At 32.7% G+C, this 19,187-nt stretch overlaps 3 protein-coding genes and 1 long non-coding RNA gene across 5 annotated transcripts; 1 reads left to right on the top strand and 3 right to left on the bottom strand.

Annotated features, from left to right (window-relative positions):
* Positions 1–1,026: 1,026 nt before the first annotated feature.
* LOC124439625 (AP-3 complex subunit mu-1-like) lies at positions 1,027–6,925 on the bottom strand. Of its 2 annotated transcripts, none has more exons than XM_046989911.1 (19): positions 6,757–6,925; positions 6,254–6,332; positions 6,010–6,115; positions 5,645–5,748; positions 5,404–5,525; positions 5,096–5,174; positions 4,821–4,868; positions 4,626–4,658; positions 4,498–4,531; positions 4,340–4,419; positions 4,118–4,188; positions 3,996–4,044; positions 3,801–3,857; positions 3,509–3,575; positions 3,361–3,407; positions 3,244–3,291; positions 1,682–1,732; positions 1,402–1,470; positions 1,027–1,240 (listed from the first exon to the last, which is right to left on the bottom strand). In XM_046989911.1, exons 1-19 carry the CDS (start codon positions 6,789–6,791, stop codon positions 1,175–1,177), a joined length of 1,245 nt encoding a protein of 414 aa, XP_046845867.1. In that variant the 5' UTR covers positions 6,792–6,925; the 3' UTR covers positions 1,027–1,174. The 2 variants fall into 2 exon arrangements, with proteins under 2 accessions (XP_046845867.1, XP_046845866.1); XM_046989910.1 differs by having other exon boundaries at positions 5,636–5,748; positions 6,757–6,924.
* On the bottom strand, positions 2,212–3,233 carry LOC124439630. The gene is made up of 2 exons (XR_006946394.1): positions 2,774–3,233; positions 2,212–2,557 (listed from the first exon to the last, which is right to left on the bottom strand). It is a non-coding gene; the product is annotated as an uncharacterized LOC124439630 (long non-coding RNA).
* Positions 6,926–8,951: 2,026 nt separating the features above from the next.
* Positions 8,952–10,908, top strand: LOC124439307 (propionyl-CoA carboxylase alpha chain, mitochondrial-like). Its single transcript, XM_046989531.1, has 8 exons — positions 8,952–8,970; positions 9,188–9,290; positions 9,451–9,532; positions 9,647–9,745; positions 9,811–9,861; positions 9,996–10,061; positions 10,217–10,291; positions 10,365–10,908. The coding sequence occupies exons 1-8, from the start codon at positions 8,952–8,954 to the stop codon at positions 10,509–10,511; spliced, it is 642 nt and encodes a 213-aa protein (XP_046845487.1). The 3' UTR covers positions 10,512–10,908.
* LOC124438964 (isoaspartyl peptidase/L-asparaginase-like) lies at positions 10,629–18,862 on the bottom strand. The gene is made up of 9 exons (XM_046989158.1): positions 18,783–18,862; positions 16,859–16,929; positions 15,617–16,323; positions 14,639–15,230; positions 12,899–13,026; positions 12,670–12,820; positions 12,115–12,444; positions 11,839–12,008; positions 10,629–11,100 (listed from the first exon to the last, which is right to left on the bottom strand). Exons 3-9 carry the CDS (start codon positions 15,617–15,619, stop codon positions 10,885–10,887), a joined length of 1,590 nt encoding a protein of 529 aa, XP_046845114.1. The 5' UTR covers positions 15,620–16,323; positions 16,859–16,929; positions 18,783–18,862; the 3' UTR covers positions 10,629–10,884.
* Between the last annotated feature and the right edge of the window lie 325 nt (positions 18,863–19,187).

Below are 19,187 nucleotides of genomic sequence, written 5' to 3'. Positions count from 1 at the left end.
TGTAGATCGTCCAGGTTGTTATAGTCCCGAGAAGGACTGTTTTTGTTGTTGTTGACTGACGTTTCGACAACTTTAGCGGTAGTCATCTTCACAGTCAAATGCGGAGTAAAGGTCAGGTTAGCCTGGACGATCTACATCTACAAACATCTAACGATACTTCCGGGTTCAAACCATTTACTTTATATTGTAATCTGTAGCCATAATAGGCTTCGTGATTTCAATCAATGACTTTGCTACAAATGACAAACCATCAGAGAGCGGTAGAACATTCTTTATCACGAGTGGTAAGCCATCAAAGTGAAAAGAATCTTTAAACATTCCCAGATATAAAATGCCACTTGATCCTTTAATGAAGATTTTGGTCACAGTATAGGTAATGAAGTGAAGTCTTATGTATCGACGTTCATAACTAAATGCTTTACTTTCTCAAATTTTACGTACAATGCAACAAATGTATCCAACCTATTGGAACAAACATACAATGCACGCCAGTATTGAAATTTAGAAATATTCATATGATGCGTGTTTTTATGAAATTGTGAATGATATAAGTGGTAGTTTGAATTTCTTCGCATACAAGGCCCTTTCGATACCATTCTCCCAAAATGAATTTGTAACCGGTTTAAATAAAGTTTACTTTTGATTTGAATTAGGATAAAATTATTTGATGTAATTCTCTAAGTTCGCAAGAAACATCATCAACGAAATCTAATTTGAAATGCCTGTAGTAGAAACAGTAAATCAACTAAAATACTCGAGTGCGACAAGCTATCACGCTCATTTATCTGTTTACTCTATCTGTTCTAAGACTGAATAACAACCAAGCATTTGAGGTATAATTTGGGAAAAGACCACATACATTTATACATGGTTGCAGATAGGCTATCATCTCAACAAATATGTTTTAAAAGAATGGGCAACATAAACTACTCGCTTTTGTTCATATTTTCAAGCTATGAAATAGTTCATGTACTAGCGTCATGCTATTTTCCCAAGAGGTCCTCACCAACAAACGCTGATCACACATTAAATTTATATGAGATTTTAATATTCATTAACTGAGTAAATTTCAGTAGGATACAAGATCAATACCAGTCAATATTTTCTTGCCCGTTAGCGATTATGCTCACAAATTACTTTTTTACCAAATGAACTGTTTTTGTTGAACAAACTCTTAGGTTCTTATCTGATATCGTCCAGCTGTTGTGTAATACTTCACTCCTTTGAATGGCTTGTATTTCTAGAAAGAACACAACAAAACTACATGTTAAATTATATCAGAAACCATCCAACGTTCACTGAAAATGACGACTGGGCAGCAAGGATGAAAATGAACACCAATTTGTATACAACAAACCATGTACCCCTACATACACAACAAACCATGCAAAGTGTACCTACCTCTCCATATATATCCAGTCTACTGACTTTCAATCCCGAAGCTGCATATGCACTTATTTTGAAATTTAACTAAAGAAAAGAATGCTACGGATGAAAGAAGGAAAGACTAGGACAGGTTTCTGAGGTGGTACTGTGATGAATTAATCCTGCCTCGAGGGAGTCGTGTTATGATTAAATCATAGAGAACTTCAGAAAATCACTCTCTTTGGGAATTATTTATGTATACCAACCAATTACAAGTGGTGCTATCTCCCCAGTCCCCCAGTAAAACACCACTTACGAATATGGTTGGTGTCTCTTCCGGAGGTGGAATACCACTTTGTAAAGATATCTGAAATATAAACATTGGAAATCAGAGAATGTAAGATACAGTGAACGGAGTCATGCATTAAGTCTTTCAATACAAACGCACGAAAAGAGAACAAAGAGTAAGATGCATGGATCGCAGAAGATGGATAATTGGGGGGAGCATATTCATACATTCATATGTTCTAATCAATTTTAATCCATAATCACATTTCATTTAAATAAAAAAACTCATTAAATAACACATGCATTTATGACTGTTGCCTCTCCCTCAATTATCGACCCGGTGGTAAGAAGCAAGAAACTACAGAAAACCAACATACAGCAAGAGTTTGACGACATGTAAAGATAAGAAGATATGAAACGAGAGCAGTGTCATAAAAAAGTACAGCGATTCTCACCTCATTCCAACGTGGAAAGGGGAGAGAAGCAATTATCAGAAAACAATTAAAGTATATAACTACAGTTATAGCGACTTGTGAAGGTCGACTTTAGTTAGTGAGCAAAGACTGTTGTGAAGGTCGACTTTAGTTAGTGAGCAAAGACTGTTGTGAAGGTCGACTTTAGTTAGTGAGCAAAGACTGTTGTGAAGGTCGACTTTAGTTAGTGAGCAAAGACTGTTGTGAAGGTCGACTTTAGTTAGTGAGCAAAGACTGTTGTGAAGGTCGACTTTAGTTAGTGAGCAAAGACTGTTGTGAAGGTCGACTTTAGTTAGTGAGCAAAGACTGTTGTGAAGGTCGACTTTAGTTGGTGAACAAAGACTGTTGAGAAGGTCGACTTTAGTTAGTGAACAAAGACTGTTGTGAAGGTCGACTTTAGTTAGTGAGCAAAGACTGTTGTTAATGTCGACCTTAGTTGGTGAACAAAGACTGTTGTGAAGGTCGACTTTAGTTAGTGAGCAAAGACTGTTGTGAAGGTCGACTTTAGTTAGTGAGCAAAGACTGTTGTGAAGGTCGACTTTAGTTAGTGAGCAAAGACTGTTGTGAAGGTCGACTTTAGTTAGTGAGCAAAGACTGTTGTGAAGGTCGACTTTAGGTAGCGAGCAAAGACTGTTGTGAAGGTCGACTTTAGTTAGTGAACAAAGACTGTTGTGAAGGTCGACTTTAGTTAGTGAACAAAGACTGTTGTGAAGGTCGACTTTAGTTAGTGAGCAAAGACTGTTGTGAAGATCGACTTTAGTTAGTGAGCAAAGACTGTTGTGAAGGTCGACTTTAGTTAGTGAGCAAAGACTGTTGTGAAGGTCGACTTTAGTTAGTGAACAAAGACTGTTGTGAAGGTCGACTTTAGTTAGTGAACAAAGACTGTTGTGAAGGTCGACTTTAGTTAGTGAGCAAAGACTGTTGTGAAGGTCGACTTTAGTTAGTGAGCAAAGACTGTTGTGAAGGTCAACTTTAGTTAGTGAGCAAAGACTGTTGTGAAGGTCGACTTTATTTCGTATGTAAAAAGTTTGGAAATATTCTTTTGAAAAACATGGTTGGACGTCTGTAAATCAACTGAGACGAGCAAAAAGCAAAATAAAAACCAAGTTTTACTTACATTTCCTTTGATGTTAGGTGGAGGTGTCTGAGATTGTATTTTACCGATCTAAAATTGTTTAACGTAACGTTAGATTCACATAACCACGTGATCGTGACAATTTCTTCATGAACCTACCTCCCATGAAAGCTCTTTTTTGATTGGATCAAATGAATAGGTACCAACTGAAAACATGGAACACAAGTCATAAATGTTGATGGGAAACGTCAATGAAGAGCAATGAAACATCAGACTGTAATGTTTAATATTTTATGAGTGTTTTTACCGTTTGTAGTCAAGTTAAGGTTGAGAACTTGTTTAGGAAATGGAACAGTCACGACAACATTCTCGATCTAAATAAAATATTGAAACACTGAGTGAAAAGACTTTGAAAAAGTTAATGTATACAATATTTGACTTGGTATGATTACGTTAGGACGATTTAGTTAGTTTTATAAAAAATGCTTTGAGATAATACGTATGAAAAAAATGGACTAGTTTAGGTTATATCTTTAAGTTTATAAATGCAAGAAGATGCAACAGCAGTTTAATAAATTGATATGATTATAAATACATACATTTTTACCCATAACTGGTTTTGAGCTTATCGACAATTCAAATCTTCCACTTCCACCCTGAAACAACCAAGAAAAAGACGATCATCGAATCAATGTTTTGAACAGTCGTACGAATGAAAAAGCAGAAAAATCAAACACTTTAATTTATTTCAATCAATAAAAAATATTTTAAAATAATTTCAACAGTTTATAAACCTCTTGAAACAAGACACGAGGCTTTGCAAACAATGGTAGCATATTTACTCTAAACAAAAAACAAAAAATTCCCATCAAAATATGCAATGTCATCATGAAAATATAACTGCTAAAACACCCACCCGGTTGCCACGTTATATGATATTAAACGAAAACGACCATCCGGGGGGACGAATGACAAAATTCGTTCAGACTAAAATACACAGACATTTGAACGCGGTTTTAGTGCAAGATTGAAAGAAAAGTGTTCAATGTAAAAAGCCAATTGTTATTAGTCATATTAAGAATAATTTGTGTTGAATTCAACCAGAGACAATCCATATTCAACATTCACACTTACGTACCTCCCATCTTCTGAAGCGAAGACAAGGATGAAAACTGACATCTTCAAGGATACGAGGATTTGTAAAACACATGTTGAGATCTATAATTAATACAAATCTTTAATCTACAGATAAATTCAAGTTTAATCTAGAGATATAACAAAGTATCATAAATATACCAGGCATGCCAGATAATTTACAGTTGCAGTCAATCTGAAAGAACAAAGTTGAAAAAAGGTGAAAAAACCTTTAAAATGTTATACAAGAGAGTACATATAACAAAGCATAAAAAAAGGAAGGCACTTACAGTTCCTTGTATTTCTGAAAATATGGTTGAGCCCTACACAAAACAGAAAATTTTAGGAATTTAAACATGCCATAAGTTTTCAGTTCGTACATGTCCTTAGTTTTAATTTAACATTAAACAAAAACAACAAAAATATTTTTGTCATACATCTTCCACAAAGTGAACAAGAAATCCACAGTATTATAATGTTGTTACCTGTTTATCAATGATGGCATCAATGCTTTCGGCTACATCAAAATAAATCTATAACATGAATAGAATTAATTAGAAATACTTAGGACTAATTTGTGATAATTAGAATTAATTGGAACAAATTATGAATAATTAGAACTAACAACTAATTAGCAATATTTATTTCAACTAATTAACAAAAGAAAAAAGTTCACTCATCCCATTACAACTAAAACAAAGCATAAAAAAGAATTTTCTTTCAAATTTCTTAATGGAACAATGTGAATATAGCTACGTACCTCATTATTTGCATATTTTACACCAGTTCTCCTCCATGGAACATTGGACAATTGACCAGTTGGGAGATGACTGCTCATACTAGGAAAATATGAAATATTTAACTTAAATTATATGTAGAATGATCATAAATGTGTAAACTAAATTAAATTTAACTAAATATTGTAGTAAGTTGCATATAAATAACAATGCAAATATAGAAATGTTTAGTGGTTTTATTTGCTTTATATTTATATCTGATCCTTATATGAACAACATAAAGATCACTACAAAACATGGCTCATATGTTTACTATAAGGAAGGTTCTTACTTGCTATCTCCAGTCACTTTATTAACAACATTTCTAACTATACTAGGAGGTCTTATCAACTCTTTAAGGACATTTGACTCTGTAGCAAGAGGGAATCCATTATCCAACATCTCTTCCAATAACTGAAGAATATAAAAATATAATATCATATTTTACATCACACACAACAGAAAAAAATTGAAATTCATCTATCAAACAGCTGGATTCTCTACAAAATATACTAATCTCAAACCTCATATACAATGACACAATTTTCTTTAATGATTGTTTCAGTACAGTCAGAGAAATACTCTTTGATCAAGTCAACCACTCGATGAAGAAATTCAATCACAAACAAAGGTGGAACTGGAAAGGAATGTTTTCAATTCATCAATAATAATAATCATGAAAGTGTTCACCACATGTTGATGATATGAAGACTAAATTATTTTTATCTACCACTAAGATGCCTAATGCAATGCCTTTTATTGAGTGATAACACTTCTTTGCAATGTAATGCATACTTTTTAAATTAAAACTAGCAATCAATCTCTTGATTGGATTAGAGGCAATTGATTCAAAATAAACATTAATAAAACATTAACTAACCTTAATATAAACACAAACCTTCATTTTCAACAACAGAAACAAAGAAGAGATCATGGCGAAATATACTGATGAGATAACTGAATCCTGTTGCAATTACAGGAGGAATGTCTTCTGGAGAAGTAGCCTGAACATAAAAGATGATATTTAATTTGTTTAGGAGCATTTTGTCAGACAAATATAACATGAAAACCGTTCATGAAAGTACCTTAAAACTTCTCAACCAAACAAGCACAAACAACAATTTACACATAAATTCATTTACCTTTCCTTGAGCTTCGAAGAAATAATCACAAACAGAGCGTCCCAAAACACTTCTCCAATGTTTTTCCAGAAATATATCCCTAAATGTACATGAAAAACATCATATGACCTAGTGACTCACAGTAACCCATTTGGTGTAAAGTTGTGATAACTACACAATTGAGGAAGCTGAAATCATCAAAATGGCATCATCTAACTGACTTCAACACTATTGAAATTACAGATATCAGGTAATATCTCACGATTTTTATGACATTCTTTATTTTTTCTAGGTATTGGGTATTAATCCTGTCACATGATACTTCTCATAATCTACCTTCACTGGCTTCTGACATTGTTCAAGCTTTCCTTTAATATCTTACTGAAACTAATCTCATTTTACCTCATTCAAATAATTGTAAAGTACTTCTCACAATAATCACAAGTTGATACGTACAAAACCAACAGAAGAGCTTTGAAAGCAAACAAATATAAAACCAATACATATTGTCACTACCGACTCACCCTGAATGGTTGATGATAAACAAACTGTGAATCATTGTAAAATCCACAGATAATAAAACCTATAAAAATGTATTTCTCCTTTACTTAACTAGCTTAATGGTTATAAAACTATTTTCATGTAAGTTCATCTCGTAAATATTTATTTATATTATTGCCAACATTTAACCAACATTTAAAAGCGATGTTTCCATTTAAAAAAAATTAAGGTTCATGTAATCATCTTACTTGTCCCCAGACCACTGAAGACTCAACGGCCTTTACCAGCTACCTTACCTAACTTATCTTTAATTATGGTGGTGAAGATTTTCGTCTCAATCCCATGATCCTAATTGATAACAAGTCAATGAATTGTAAGAGTCCCAAACAGTTATAAAATATAACGAAAGATGAAATACCATGCACTAGGTACAAGGAGAGATGTTCTGTTTTAGTCGATTTTAATTTTGTTTAGAAAAACGTATTTCGAGATAGGAATGGACCGTGACTTCCTTCAGTTTTTTATGCACATGCTACAGAGTCCCCGGAATCTACAAAAATGCTAAAACCTTAAACATAGACTGCATTATGGAAAATAACTTTGTTCAAATCCTGAGTTTAATAAATAAGTCTCATTCTACTCGCTACGAACGGATCGAGAAGCTCTTTCGTTTCTCTGGAAACCAAAATATCAACTTAGTTGACTGTACCAACGAAACTAAAAACCTCTGTGTTATTTTATTACTAGCATGTTTGTGTTTATGAAAAGGATAGAAAAATGGAGAGTGAATTTCCGTAAAAAATAAAGAATTTTGATGCATTCATTTTTATACCAACTTATTGTAACAAATGATTATGGCAGTATCAAAGTATGAAATGAACGATGAATACAAACATTATTTGCAAAGTCCATTTCATTATCAGGTATTGCTGGCAACTTGATTCTATTGCTGTATGAAATCTTTTTTAACTTCTCCTTTACGAAAAAGTGTATGTTACTTAATTTTATCAGCTGCTTTTCCACCAAACTGAAACTCGCAGTCTGGCATTGTAAAGTATTTACTTTGTTCTAATGTTATAAAATAGATTTGACTATGTTCTCGTGGAGTTTTTAGAAAACATATATCAAAGAATAATTTTCTACTTCTTTCCAGCAACCCAGTAAATACCTTTGCATTGATGCAAGAAAAGAGAGGGCCATAGCTGAGCCATCAAAAACACAATTGGTGACAAAAACTGGTCCACGTGATCTTCCATTTAATGTTAAACTAAAGCATTCACGAAACAATATACGACCAAACAAACATATGATTAAAAAAGTGAGCATGTATTTTCATTTACACTACGATACTCTTCAGTATTAAGAATTACAGGTCGATCACGGTTTGTCTCAGAAAACGATGATCAATCATTGGTTATTGATGATTGATGATTGATTACACATTTAAGTGTAGTGTACAAAGAAAAGTTAAAAAAAACGACAAACCAGGTTGCTAATTACAAAATTACATTTCTGTTTTGTTTTCTTTAGACGACCAACCCCAACAGCCATTGCAAGTTGAAAACAAGACTAGCAATAGAATATGTTCGTAGTCTTCTCCCGGATAAACCACCACAAAATCGTCCCGTATCTCGACAAAATAGTTTGAGAAAAAATGGACCGTTGAAGACTCTTTTTTTCAGGCCAACGAGGCCAACTCTTCGCAAAAGGTTATTTTTTTCAGCTAAAAGTTTACTACAGTGAGTTCGTTGTAACTTACAACTTGTAACGAGGAAAAGCCAACTGAAAATTACACTGTATGCTAAAAAGACAATACAATAAAAAAATATGACGAGAAAATATTCAAGCAAAAATTTTTCTTACATCGAAAGGTAAATTTTCAAACGGTGTCAGACAGTGTTTGTCTTTTTTTGACATTTCAGTGGATTTAAAGATCTCTTTTTCAGAAGAAAAAGGAAACTTGAATATCCAGTTTCATAAAAAATATTGAGTCTATAACTCGCATTTTTACTTTTTGCAGAGCGATTGTCATTTTCATCGATTTGATAGTGCTTGAAATACTAAATGCTTGTCATCTTGATATCAATAATTGAACATCCTTAAAGACTTTGATATGTTTTAAAGGAAAACCGCAGCTTAAGAGCAGATCGAGGTAATAATACTTTTGCACTGAGGATGATGTAGAATTGAAATAAATATAATTCAAAAGATTTTCTTCATGAAGATAAAACTGACTAGTGAAATGAAATCAACTGAGGTCAAACTTAAGATCTAGGATCCGAAAAAATACAAATCGTTTATAAACACGCGAGAAACACGAGTGAGACGAATGATGACGACAAATATTTTTAGGTTTCAATTTTGGCTTCAATTATCATTCCAGTTATTTAAATATTGAGTTCACTGTGAACAATACGTTCGCCATAAAAAAAAGTCATGTTTTACTTTTTTCAGGAAAACAGCTGAACAGAGATGAAGTGAACGAATTGACAGCCACGGCTTGTTATTTGTTCATACTTCGTGGAAATAGACAGAAACACTTTTTGAATCATACAAGGTATCCATTATAGTTTATTTGAAGAACAACATAAAATTCTAAAAATAATTTAAACCAACTTTCATGTTTTATCGTGTATTTTATGTTTCAAAAGTTATTTTCGACCATTCTGACATATCCTACAACTTTCCATTTATCAGGAATAATTTTGGTTCTACAGACAAAAGCAAGTGGACGCTTTTGTGCTGGTAAATGATGAGATATACAAAGTGAACGTTGATCGAAATGTCGATAGTTATCTGGTACGTTTTCTTCCAATGTGCATTTCATGATTTATGTCACGAATGAATTGCTTATTTGTGCACTTTTTGGGAAAATTTTTAGTCTTATGTATGTTTTTGTTCTTTAAATGTCAGATGAATATCGACGGAACTTGTGTGAAATTCCATTCCTCGTCTAACCTTGCATCAAATCTTGTAGAAGCAACAATAAATGAGAAAAAAGTCTTTGTACAGGTAATTTGTTGTCGCATTAATTTGCATGTAAATTTATCGTTTACATCTAATGAAATAATTTTTAGAGTTTGTCAAGAAATGGTCAAAATATCAAACTTCAACATTATGGATCAAAGGTATGAATGACTTTCAAAATTAAGATATTACGTTGAATAAAACTGTCAATTTAATTTATGGTATTTTTTAACGCGAGTCTTGCTAAGCGAAAGTTCTAATTATTATTTTCAAACCTATTATCATCCATTGTAAGTTTGATGTCATCGTGATGAATGAAACTCAGAATGATTACTCACGAAATATGAAAGAAAAACCAAAGGTATTGATTTTCATGGTTTACATAGCTATTTATACCTTCAATTTTATACATTTTCTCTTTTATTGAATTAAACTAAAAATAATAGTATCAATTACCCCAGTACTTAAAGGGTAAAATATTCTTTTTCTAAATTTTTTACAAATTTTCATTTTCAGGAGGATTTGACGCCATTTTTGGATTCACGAATGCCAGGCACAGTGATCTCAGTTACATGTGAACCAGGACAAGAGGTAGTTTTAAATATTGAAATCAATTGTAGTGCAATTACTTGGTGAGGATACTCTAAAAACTTCACTTTCTCAGGTAGCTGAAGGTCAAGAGGTTTGTGTTGTTGAAACTATGAAAATGCAAAATAGTTTATGCGTTCAGAAATCTGGCCGAATTAAAAAAGTGAACTGTAAACCAGGAGATAAAATATTGGAAGGTGATCGACTTATTGAGCTCGAGTAACACTGACTTTTAAAGAAACTTTGCTAAACTGGAGTGATCCATAAACACAAGAGAAAAAAACAACAACATTTTCCTGTTCAGACAATATTTGAAGTGAAGAAATTTAATCAACAAAGATTTTCTTGTATCATGTGAATAATTAAAAATGCATTGTTTCAAATATTATAGTTCAACAATGAAGGAAAATATGTTATGATTAACTGATGCAGCAGAGTACTGTACCTACGTACGATAATTATGTACGTGCATAAATGATTGATTGTTGTATTGTTTATTTGTTTGTGTGAATTGTGAATATTTAGTTTCAAATGCTAAAGTTCAACAGTGCATGATTGTGAATGAATATTGAGGAAATGTATTACAAAATCATAAATTAGTTGTTGCCATTGTTTTCAATAAATTCAAAAGGATAGTTTCCTTCTTCATCCCTTTCCAACCCAAATTTCATTTCATCATTTTTGATGCTAACCCAAGGCATGAGGTCATTTTTAAATGCCTTTCCAATATTTCCATGTCTGTCAATGGCAATTCCTCCTGCGCGTCCGTCAAGTCTTTCTTGAACTAAATTCACAGCACTCTGTACAGCTCTCTTTTATGAAAAAAATAAACAAAAGTTAAAACAAAAAAGGGAATATGGGTATTGGTTAAAATTGTATTGTTGAAATTTAATTTTATAAATTTCTTATTGGACAGTGTTTTATCACGATATCAAAAAAAAACAGCAGTTGACCAGTCTTTGAACACTGTGGTAGAAATGTTAGAAATCGTCAAAGATATTTTTAAGGCTTAAAATGTTAAAAAAGAGAGATTTTTTGAGACAGGAATTTCGTTGAGATTTGAGAAGCGACAAAAGAGTTGGAAAAATAAGTTTTTAATTTAGAGTAGAGCATGAGATTGCATGTTCAGTGCAATCAAATGTTGTGCCGTGTACACGTATTAATCGACAGCAACATGTTCTTAAACAAAAACATGATTGAGTTTGAGCTTGATATTCTTTTATCTATAAGTTGATTTCTTAAGGATTAACAGTTTGAGGCATGGTCCTTACAACAAAACGAAGTCAATTTGCATGGTGGTGAGAAAAATCAGTAAACTTTCGATTGTAAAGCGACTTGAATTTGTGTCAAAAAAGGTGTTGAAAAAAAAACTTGACTAAATTATATAATTAAATAAGTTGAACGTATCAGTTGATAAAATTGAATGGACTTGATAAATCACACAATTTTTGTCCATGTCGTAAGTTTCATAACCTTACACAAAAAAAGTCAATAATACATAAAATACAATACATCGAAACAATTAAAAAATTTTTAATATTTTGCATTACTTGGGCACTTCCTGATTCCATGTCAATTACAACTTGTCTTGAAAAGTTCAATTTTATCAATTTCTCTCCAGAACCGGTTGCTGCAGCTGCTCCTTTATCATTTGCATATCCACCACAACCAACTAATGCAGTTTCACTAACATGACCTTTAAGTTTGCCAGCAATACCTCCTAAAATAATGAATAATTAGGAATATGATGACATGTAGGTGACGTAGAACTGAATTCATGTATGATTTTTTATTATATAAATACGACCTGCACATTTAGTCATTACCTGTTGACGTTGTACATGCCAACTTGCCATCTCTATCAATCGCAACAGCACATGCACAATCGCAAGTGTCAATTTTTTGAGGTCTAATTTCAGGCGCATTAGCAGGAAAAGGTCCTTCCTCCATAAAATATCTCGCATAATCATTGTAACATTCATGTGGAAGACATCTCTGTCCATTTAACAATTCATTCGGTTCGCACCAATCCAATCCATTATCCTGAGCAAATTTCAGAGCACCATCACCACTAAGAGCACTATGTGGTGTTTTTTCCATTATTTTTCGAGCAAGACAAACTGGATTTTTGAAATTTCGACCAGAAATTACAGCACCTACAGTAAACAGAAAAGAATTAAAAAGCTTTTTACACTGATTACTCACAATTTTAAGAGTACCAAGTTTATTCTTGAGTGACATCATGCGATTTGCTTCGTACAAAATGTAAACACCATGTATCATGTTTGCCAATTTCTAATGAAGATGCAGCGGGAAATACATTCTGGTTTTATTTGTTATCAAAAAAATTCAAAGTTAAAGTATCACAAATGGATTTTAACCTGTATTTAAAGTGTGTCCATCAATAATCATTGCATCACATTCAACTTCTCCTTCACTGTTCAATGGAGATCCACGACCTATCATGAATAAGTCACTGCTCTCTAAAATACTAACTGCCTTTTCAACAGCATCAACAGCAGTGCCACCATTCTGAGGTGATAAAAATAATCATAATGTTAAATGCAGTTAATAAAATTTCTGGCGAAATTTTTAAAACGACTTACTTACCGTTAAGACTGCATATCCCTCTCTGGCAGATTCTTTCAGTTTTTTAAGGTATTCATTACTGATATGTTCTTTAATAAGGTTGCTATAGACTCCTCCCATGACAATAATTGCGGGGGCTCCATCGAAATCTTAAAAAATTACCCGTTATTAAATTTGATGCGTCACTTTAAAGCTGAGCGATTTATAAAATTGTATGGATGATGTTGTTTGCTGATGACATAGATGAATGTGCAAAAAGTAAATTTTGTCCTGATTCATGCATATCCCATAGTAAAGTTTTTTCTTTTTGTCTTAGTTTAGGAGAAATAAAAGTTGAAATGTCCCGTGCGCACTTTTTTCTTACCACATTTGAGAAAATTGATAATTGATACAAAGACAACTTATCAAAATTTTACTCTATATTTGGGTTGACTAAAATTGTTTAAGGTTATGTGATTATTTCTTGATGAGAGCAGCAAAAAATAATCCCTCACTCTCAGACACCTCGAGTGGAGCATTCTTAGAATAATCATGGAAAATATCTTGATGTACATAACTGCGTGTCACTCTTAGAAATTTAAATACTGAGTTCACTGGAATTAGCGGCTGACGCCGTAAAAATGGAGGATTTGTTCCATTACCGCTGAGATTTACCGAAATTGACTGCTTTTCCGAATTTTTCACAATTTCTCTTTCCCCCCTTGAGAAAGAGTGAGGAAAAAGTATGTGTTTTTCGCATATTTAGCAAGCAATTTTAAGATTAAAATCACTTTAAAAACATAAATTTCATAAAAGCGAGTCTACTGTGGTTGCCAGTTGTCGGCTTCTACGACGGATGCCTTTTTTAACTATTGACGAACGAGCTATTTGTTGGCCACATATGAATGCAGATGTGCGCATCGTAACTGTCGTTTAATGATTTGCTCGATCAAAGTTTGTAGTCTGCACGAAATAAAATGTATCAAATTTTATCTCAACGGATCACGAGAGAAATGTTAACTCACTTATTCTCATTAGTTTTTTGCTTTCTTTCATGTGATGGCCTTTTTCACAACAATTGTACGATTTGTTTTTGTACATGCATCTCGCGTTTCGTAAATGAATAATGAAAAAAAAAATTGTATACAAATCATGAGAACCTTTGAGATTTTTGTGGTCTTCTGAACAAGAACTACATCAAATACTTGTCAAGTTGTAGCATATTTGATATCGTTGTCATGATTGTGAAATGACAAAAATGCAAATAATTGGTGACAAAAGATTTACTGGAGTCTCCCCAGAAATTCAAAATGATTTTATCAGCTATCTTGATTCAATTATTGAAGATGAAATCAGAAAGGAAATAATTGATTGCACGTTTATGAGTATTCAGGTTGATGAAGCATCTGATGTGTCCACCAAAGAGCAGCTAAGTGTTATTGCTTAGTTTGACAAAGCAAGTGAAATTATTGAGAGGCAATTAGGATTTGTGGATGTAAGTATGAACAAAAATGCCACAGCATTATCACAAGTTGTCAAAGATAAACTTGGTGAGTGTTCTAAAGAAAATTGGTTTTGCAAACATATGATAGTGCTTCTGCCATGTCTGGCCATATCAATGGTGTTCAAGCATTGGTTCGACAAGAGTGTCCTCTTGCCTATTTTGTTCATTGTGCAGCTCTTAGTTTGTACCTTGTCCTATGCCGGTCAGCCTAGTCAGTGTCATGGACCGCTAATTTATAGCTTGACTATCGAAAATAACAACTTATTTCTGTGTCTTACTTGGAAAATGTTCCTTTAGAACAGGTCTTGTCTTCCATTCACTCAATTTTATGGTTCTGTGAACTAGATAAGGCAGTTTCTTAAAAAGTCGAAGAAAATACTCTTGATAGTTTCCATCTTTAACACATGATGACAGTTGTGGACGAGATTCATCATGCCAATGCTGGCGAACGTTTCGTAAAAATCTTAGGCAACCTAACCATGTAGAGTCGGATACTTTATTGAAATGATTAAAGAATTCAGGATCGATACGGTCCATCCAATCTACTGAAAGATTTAACTGCTCACGAATATTTGGGGGAAGAGAATGTGGAGATGATGTCTTTATTTCTGGTTCATTCCCAACATCACACAGAAAATCGAAAGTCTCCTTATCGGTTTGTAGATATGGGTGTTTTAACGCTTCGTTGGCCAATGGTCTGTCTTCCGGTTTCAGCTGTAGCATCCACGATAAAAGGTCTTTTAGCGTGGCATCCTTGATTTTGTCCAAGCCAACTGGCTTTCCGTTTAATAAGTTGTCTAGTCTTTGCCGTTCAGGTCCAAAAGGATGTTTTCCCTTTGTTGCAACATAATAAGCCACCATTCCGGCATTCTATTTTCAATAAAAAATGCAGTTAATTTATTTGTTAGTTGCAAAAAATACAAGTTCAGTTCGAAAAAAGTCAGAATAATGTTCTCCAATTAAGAATCGTAGCCATAAATTTTTTAGAGTAATCTAAATGAGAGACATACAATCGTAAAACCAATAAGGCAATAACAACAATTCATTATCATACATATACATATTTTTATATTTTATACAGTACAATTTGTATTTCGCCACTATATGACTGTACAATGAAGGTAAACAAAAATTTTATTTAAAAGTGATAATGATATCAGTGGCAGTGATAATGATATCCCTACTAAATACAACATTCAAATGCAAACACAACATTGACCTGTAGTTGGACCTCTATTTCTACTTCAAGAACTTACCATAATGTCAGACTCTTTTTTGTAACGAACTTTATCAATTGATTCATCTGATGCGTCATATGACTCTGGAGCTATCCAACCTTTAGCTCCTCTTTGTATGCTTCGATGTGTCGAAGTTTCATTTAATAATTTTCGACTTATACCAAAGTCAGCGATTAAAAAATTTCCATCCACATCTCGAAGAACGTTTGAGGGTCTTAAATCCCGATGAAGAATAGGACACGGACCACTGTGAAGGTGAACTAGACCATTCAAGATCTGAATAAGAACTTTAGGAACGACTTTTTGAAGATCTTGCAAAGAAGAAGATTTCACATAACTCTCTAACGATTATTCACACAAATCTAATATCAAATACAAATAATCTGTGCCTGGTTCTTCTTCAAGATGCCAATAATTCACAACATATTTTGAACGCTTTGCATTCAACTCATTCAAAATATCTTTTTCTCGTTTGGCTAACTCCGCGCAGTTATCTCGAAGCAATCGTTTTACTGCTTTTCCATAACCATCTTTTCCGAGTCCAAGGTAAACACGAGTTCCATCACTTCCCTTACCAAGCAAAAACTCTTCAGAACAAATAACCTTTACACCATTTACAAGTTTAACGTTTCTTGGATTTTTATGCCCATATTCCTCCATCATTCTGAACTTTTGCTGATGCATTATTGATTTATCATAACATTTCCATGGTTGAGACAGCAATTCTTCAATCAAAAAGTAAAGTAGACTATTTATAAAGGAATAAATCAATGTATCAAGAAGCAATTTAATTTTCTAATTATACGCACATCAAGAAAATGTGGCTATTAGACAAGATTTGAAATACCTACACCGCTTTGCCCGTTAAGGTGAACTAAATTTTATATTTAGCTACTGAATAATAACATAATAACATGTTTGCCTTTGTTTCAGTTTATTTGTATTAACAGCGTATTTCCTGCTCCCAAACACACGGATGAGGGATATTTAGTTCAAAGGACGTTTAGGAACGTTTGGAATGAATGTTCCCCATAAAAGTTATCAAAACCTTGTTTTCACAGTTAATTTACTCTCGTTAACTTTAGAATTTTTTGATTTTTCCACTGCTAAATAATTTTCAATTCTTGTGAATGGAAAAGTTAATGTCACTATCTTTTCCTTTAAATACGAAAACATTGAGATTGAAAAATCAAAGATGAAAGCATCTGTCGAGGTGAAAAGAGTTCGGAGAATTAAAGAATCTAATGCTTTTAAGGTTACCTTCTGAGTTTTTGACTAGACTTTCTGAGAAATTGTGGCTTGGATCCATTTGAATGGCAAAATTGTTAGAACTAAAAAATCCGTACCAATAAAAATTTACTAATCAAAGACGGTACAATAATTGTATGCGGTGTTTTAAAAGCTACATCAGGAAACAGTCGTTATATTGACCACGTGTTTAATGTATACATGGTTCATTAAAATATACAATTTGAAATATTATACATCAATTCTGTCTTTGATGCAAATAGCTTTATAGAAATGTTCGATCTTTAATTCAGGAAGAAATAATCTCATTAATGAAAAGTGCCATACATAAATTTAAGAAAAAAACTTGCGGTAGTTCTATTAAATTATTGGTTGAACTGGGTGTGTGGAAGTCAGTGAAATGAACTTCTATAAAGATGTGTGTGGAATGCACATACAAGAATTTTGTACTGTACGATGTAGTCAGCGCGGCTCATGATCAAACGTGGTAGCTAATAAATACAAAAGGTATACTTTTGAACATGTTTTGAACATGTCAAAATGAAGACATCTTATATTGAAAAAGTATAAAATAATTTTTGACCAACAACGAAGCATCATAAAAATAATTAAATTTAGTGTATCTTAATCTTTTTGGCCTTGACAATTTTATTTTTTTGTTTTTGCTTTCATTTTATTAAAAGCCTGTTTTGGATTTCATTTTATAAAAACAAGATAAACTTCCAAAAAAATTTTTTATCAAAGCGCTTGGACATTTAATCATCATTATGATTTTTGATGTCATCATTATGACAGAAAAAAAACCAACTTGTTTTTACTTGGATAGGAAAATAATAATTTCTAAAAAATAAAATTTAAGATGTTAGATACAGGTATTAGCAATAACGATTAAATTTCAGCAAATTAAAAACAAGCTAAGCTTTTGAAAACTGCATTGCAATCTACGTATCTATATTTAATAACACTTGAGATAATTGTTACGACATATGTATTATTCACATCGTATTCATATTGCAAATAAATTCGAACGTGAGAGAACAAGTCATTTTAATATTCTCATCATTCTTCAATTTTCCGTTTTGTGTTTGCTTAGCATGGTGCATTTAATGAACCGGTAACTTTGAATGTTTTCAATTTCAAAGATAAGTTATGCGAAATTTTTATCGGCAATCTTTCAGTAATATTTATTTCAGTTATGATGTACTTAACATTTACAGATTTTTCCCTCCGAAACGTTAAACAGACGAAAAAATGCAAACGATAAACATAAATATCGTATTTATTGAAATGCTGCATAGTAATCCATGTAATTTCAGTTTTACAGAGTTTTCTAGCGCTACCAGTTTCTAACCAAATCATCATGAAGTACCAACGGAAATTTGTCAAGATCTAAATGATAAGCTGATGAAAATAGTTTAAACAACGCCAACAACAATCTTCATATGAATTTTATTTTTTATCGAAAAATTTGCTTGCGTGTCCATTCCCGCCTACGTACTTCAAGTCTTTTGACTCATGACTCATGAACAAAATAAATATTTAATACACACGCTAACAAAGTTGCCCAAATAATAAAAACTTCAAACTAGTTATGTTGTAACGCTAGTTTATAAGAATAACGATATATTAGTGAGTAACAATCGAACACCCCAGCCCATTGGTATGGAAATGTTTTAGTACCTGCTGTCTGACTGAATTTTTTCTAGTTTTTCCGCTATTTGTAAAAATTTATACCTTTAAAAATATAATTTTAGACAAGGAGAAATAAAAAGAGACTAAAACTACATACAAATTCAAACTTGTCGCATTTAAGTCAAACGTTTGACGCAATGGAATTTGAACATTGTCATTACATATACTGAAAGAATTCGCAAATTTTTATGGCAAAGCGTACAGTGTCAAATCATAAAGAGAATACGATACAAATAGAACTTACAATAATTTCAGTGCTTGTTCCACTACTTGAAGTTTTTGCTTCGTCTGATGAGAATCAACTATCAAAATAATACGTATGACTTGTTTTGCATCGCGTATGTAAATAATCTTTTAACAATGGAAGCATTTCCAAAGATCACAGCTGGAAAAAACTATACTTTCCCTTAGGGAGGGGGTGGGTGGAGAGAAAATAAAATTTGTGAATATTGAATTTGGAAATGTTTTATTTAAATTTTATATGCGCATGCAATTGAGCATGTTTTCTATCGTAAAAATAAAATTTGTTTTTACGGATTATAAAATTAATGTATATGAATATGCCACCCACCCAATTATTGTTCTCGCTATGTGCATGATCCTGTGCCAATAAATAATATACAAGTCTTACCGTCCATAACACGAGTAG

This window comes from Xenia sp. Carnegie-2017, unplaced genomic scaffold (genome assembly GCF_021976095.1).
Source record: "Xenia sp. Carnegie-2017 unplaced genomic scaffold, XeniaSp_v1 HiC_scaffold_19, whole genome shotgun sequence".
NCBI lineage: Eukaryota > Metazoa > Cnidaria > Anthozoa > Malacalcyonacea > Xeniidae > Xenia > Xenia sp. Carnegie-2017.
This window is presented reverse-complemented; position numbering and strand designations above follow the sequence as displayed.

Excerpts from the sequence above, each read along its gene's own strand:
- LOC124439625 (XM_046989910.1), bottom strand. The coding sequence starts at position 6,791 with ATGATTCACAGTTTGTTTATCATCAACCATTCAGG. Across the intron at positions 6,116-6,253 it reads TCTTCGAAGCTCAAGGAAAG|GCTACTTCTCCAGAAGACAT; the intron begins GTAAATGAATTT and ends TTTTATGTTCAG. Across the intron at positions 1,733-3,243 it reads CACCTAACATCAAAGGAAAT|ATATCTTTACAAAGTGGTAT; the intron begins GTAAGTAAAACT and ends TTTATATTTCAG.
- LOC124438964 (XM_046989158.1), bottom strand. Across the intron at positions 12,821-12,898 it reads AGGGATATGCAGTCTTAACG|AATGGTGGCACTGCTGTTGA; the intron begins GTAAGTAAGTCG and ends TTATCACCTCAG. Across the intron at positions 12,009-12,114 it reads GGCATGTACAACGTCAACAG|GAGGTATTGCTGGCAAACTT; the intron begins GTAATGACTAAA and ends TCATTATTTTAG.
- LOC124439307 (XM_046989531.1), top strand. Across the intron at positions 9,533-9,646 it reads GAAATGTCGATAGTTATCTG|ATGAATATCGACGGAACTTG; the intron begins GTACGTTTTCTT and ends TTTAAATGTCAG. Across the intron at positions 10,062-10,216 it reads ATATGAAAGAAAAACCAAAG|GAGGATTTGACGCCATTTTT; the intron begins GTATTGATTTTC and ends TTTCATTTTCAG.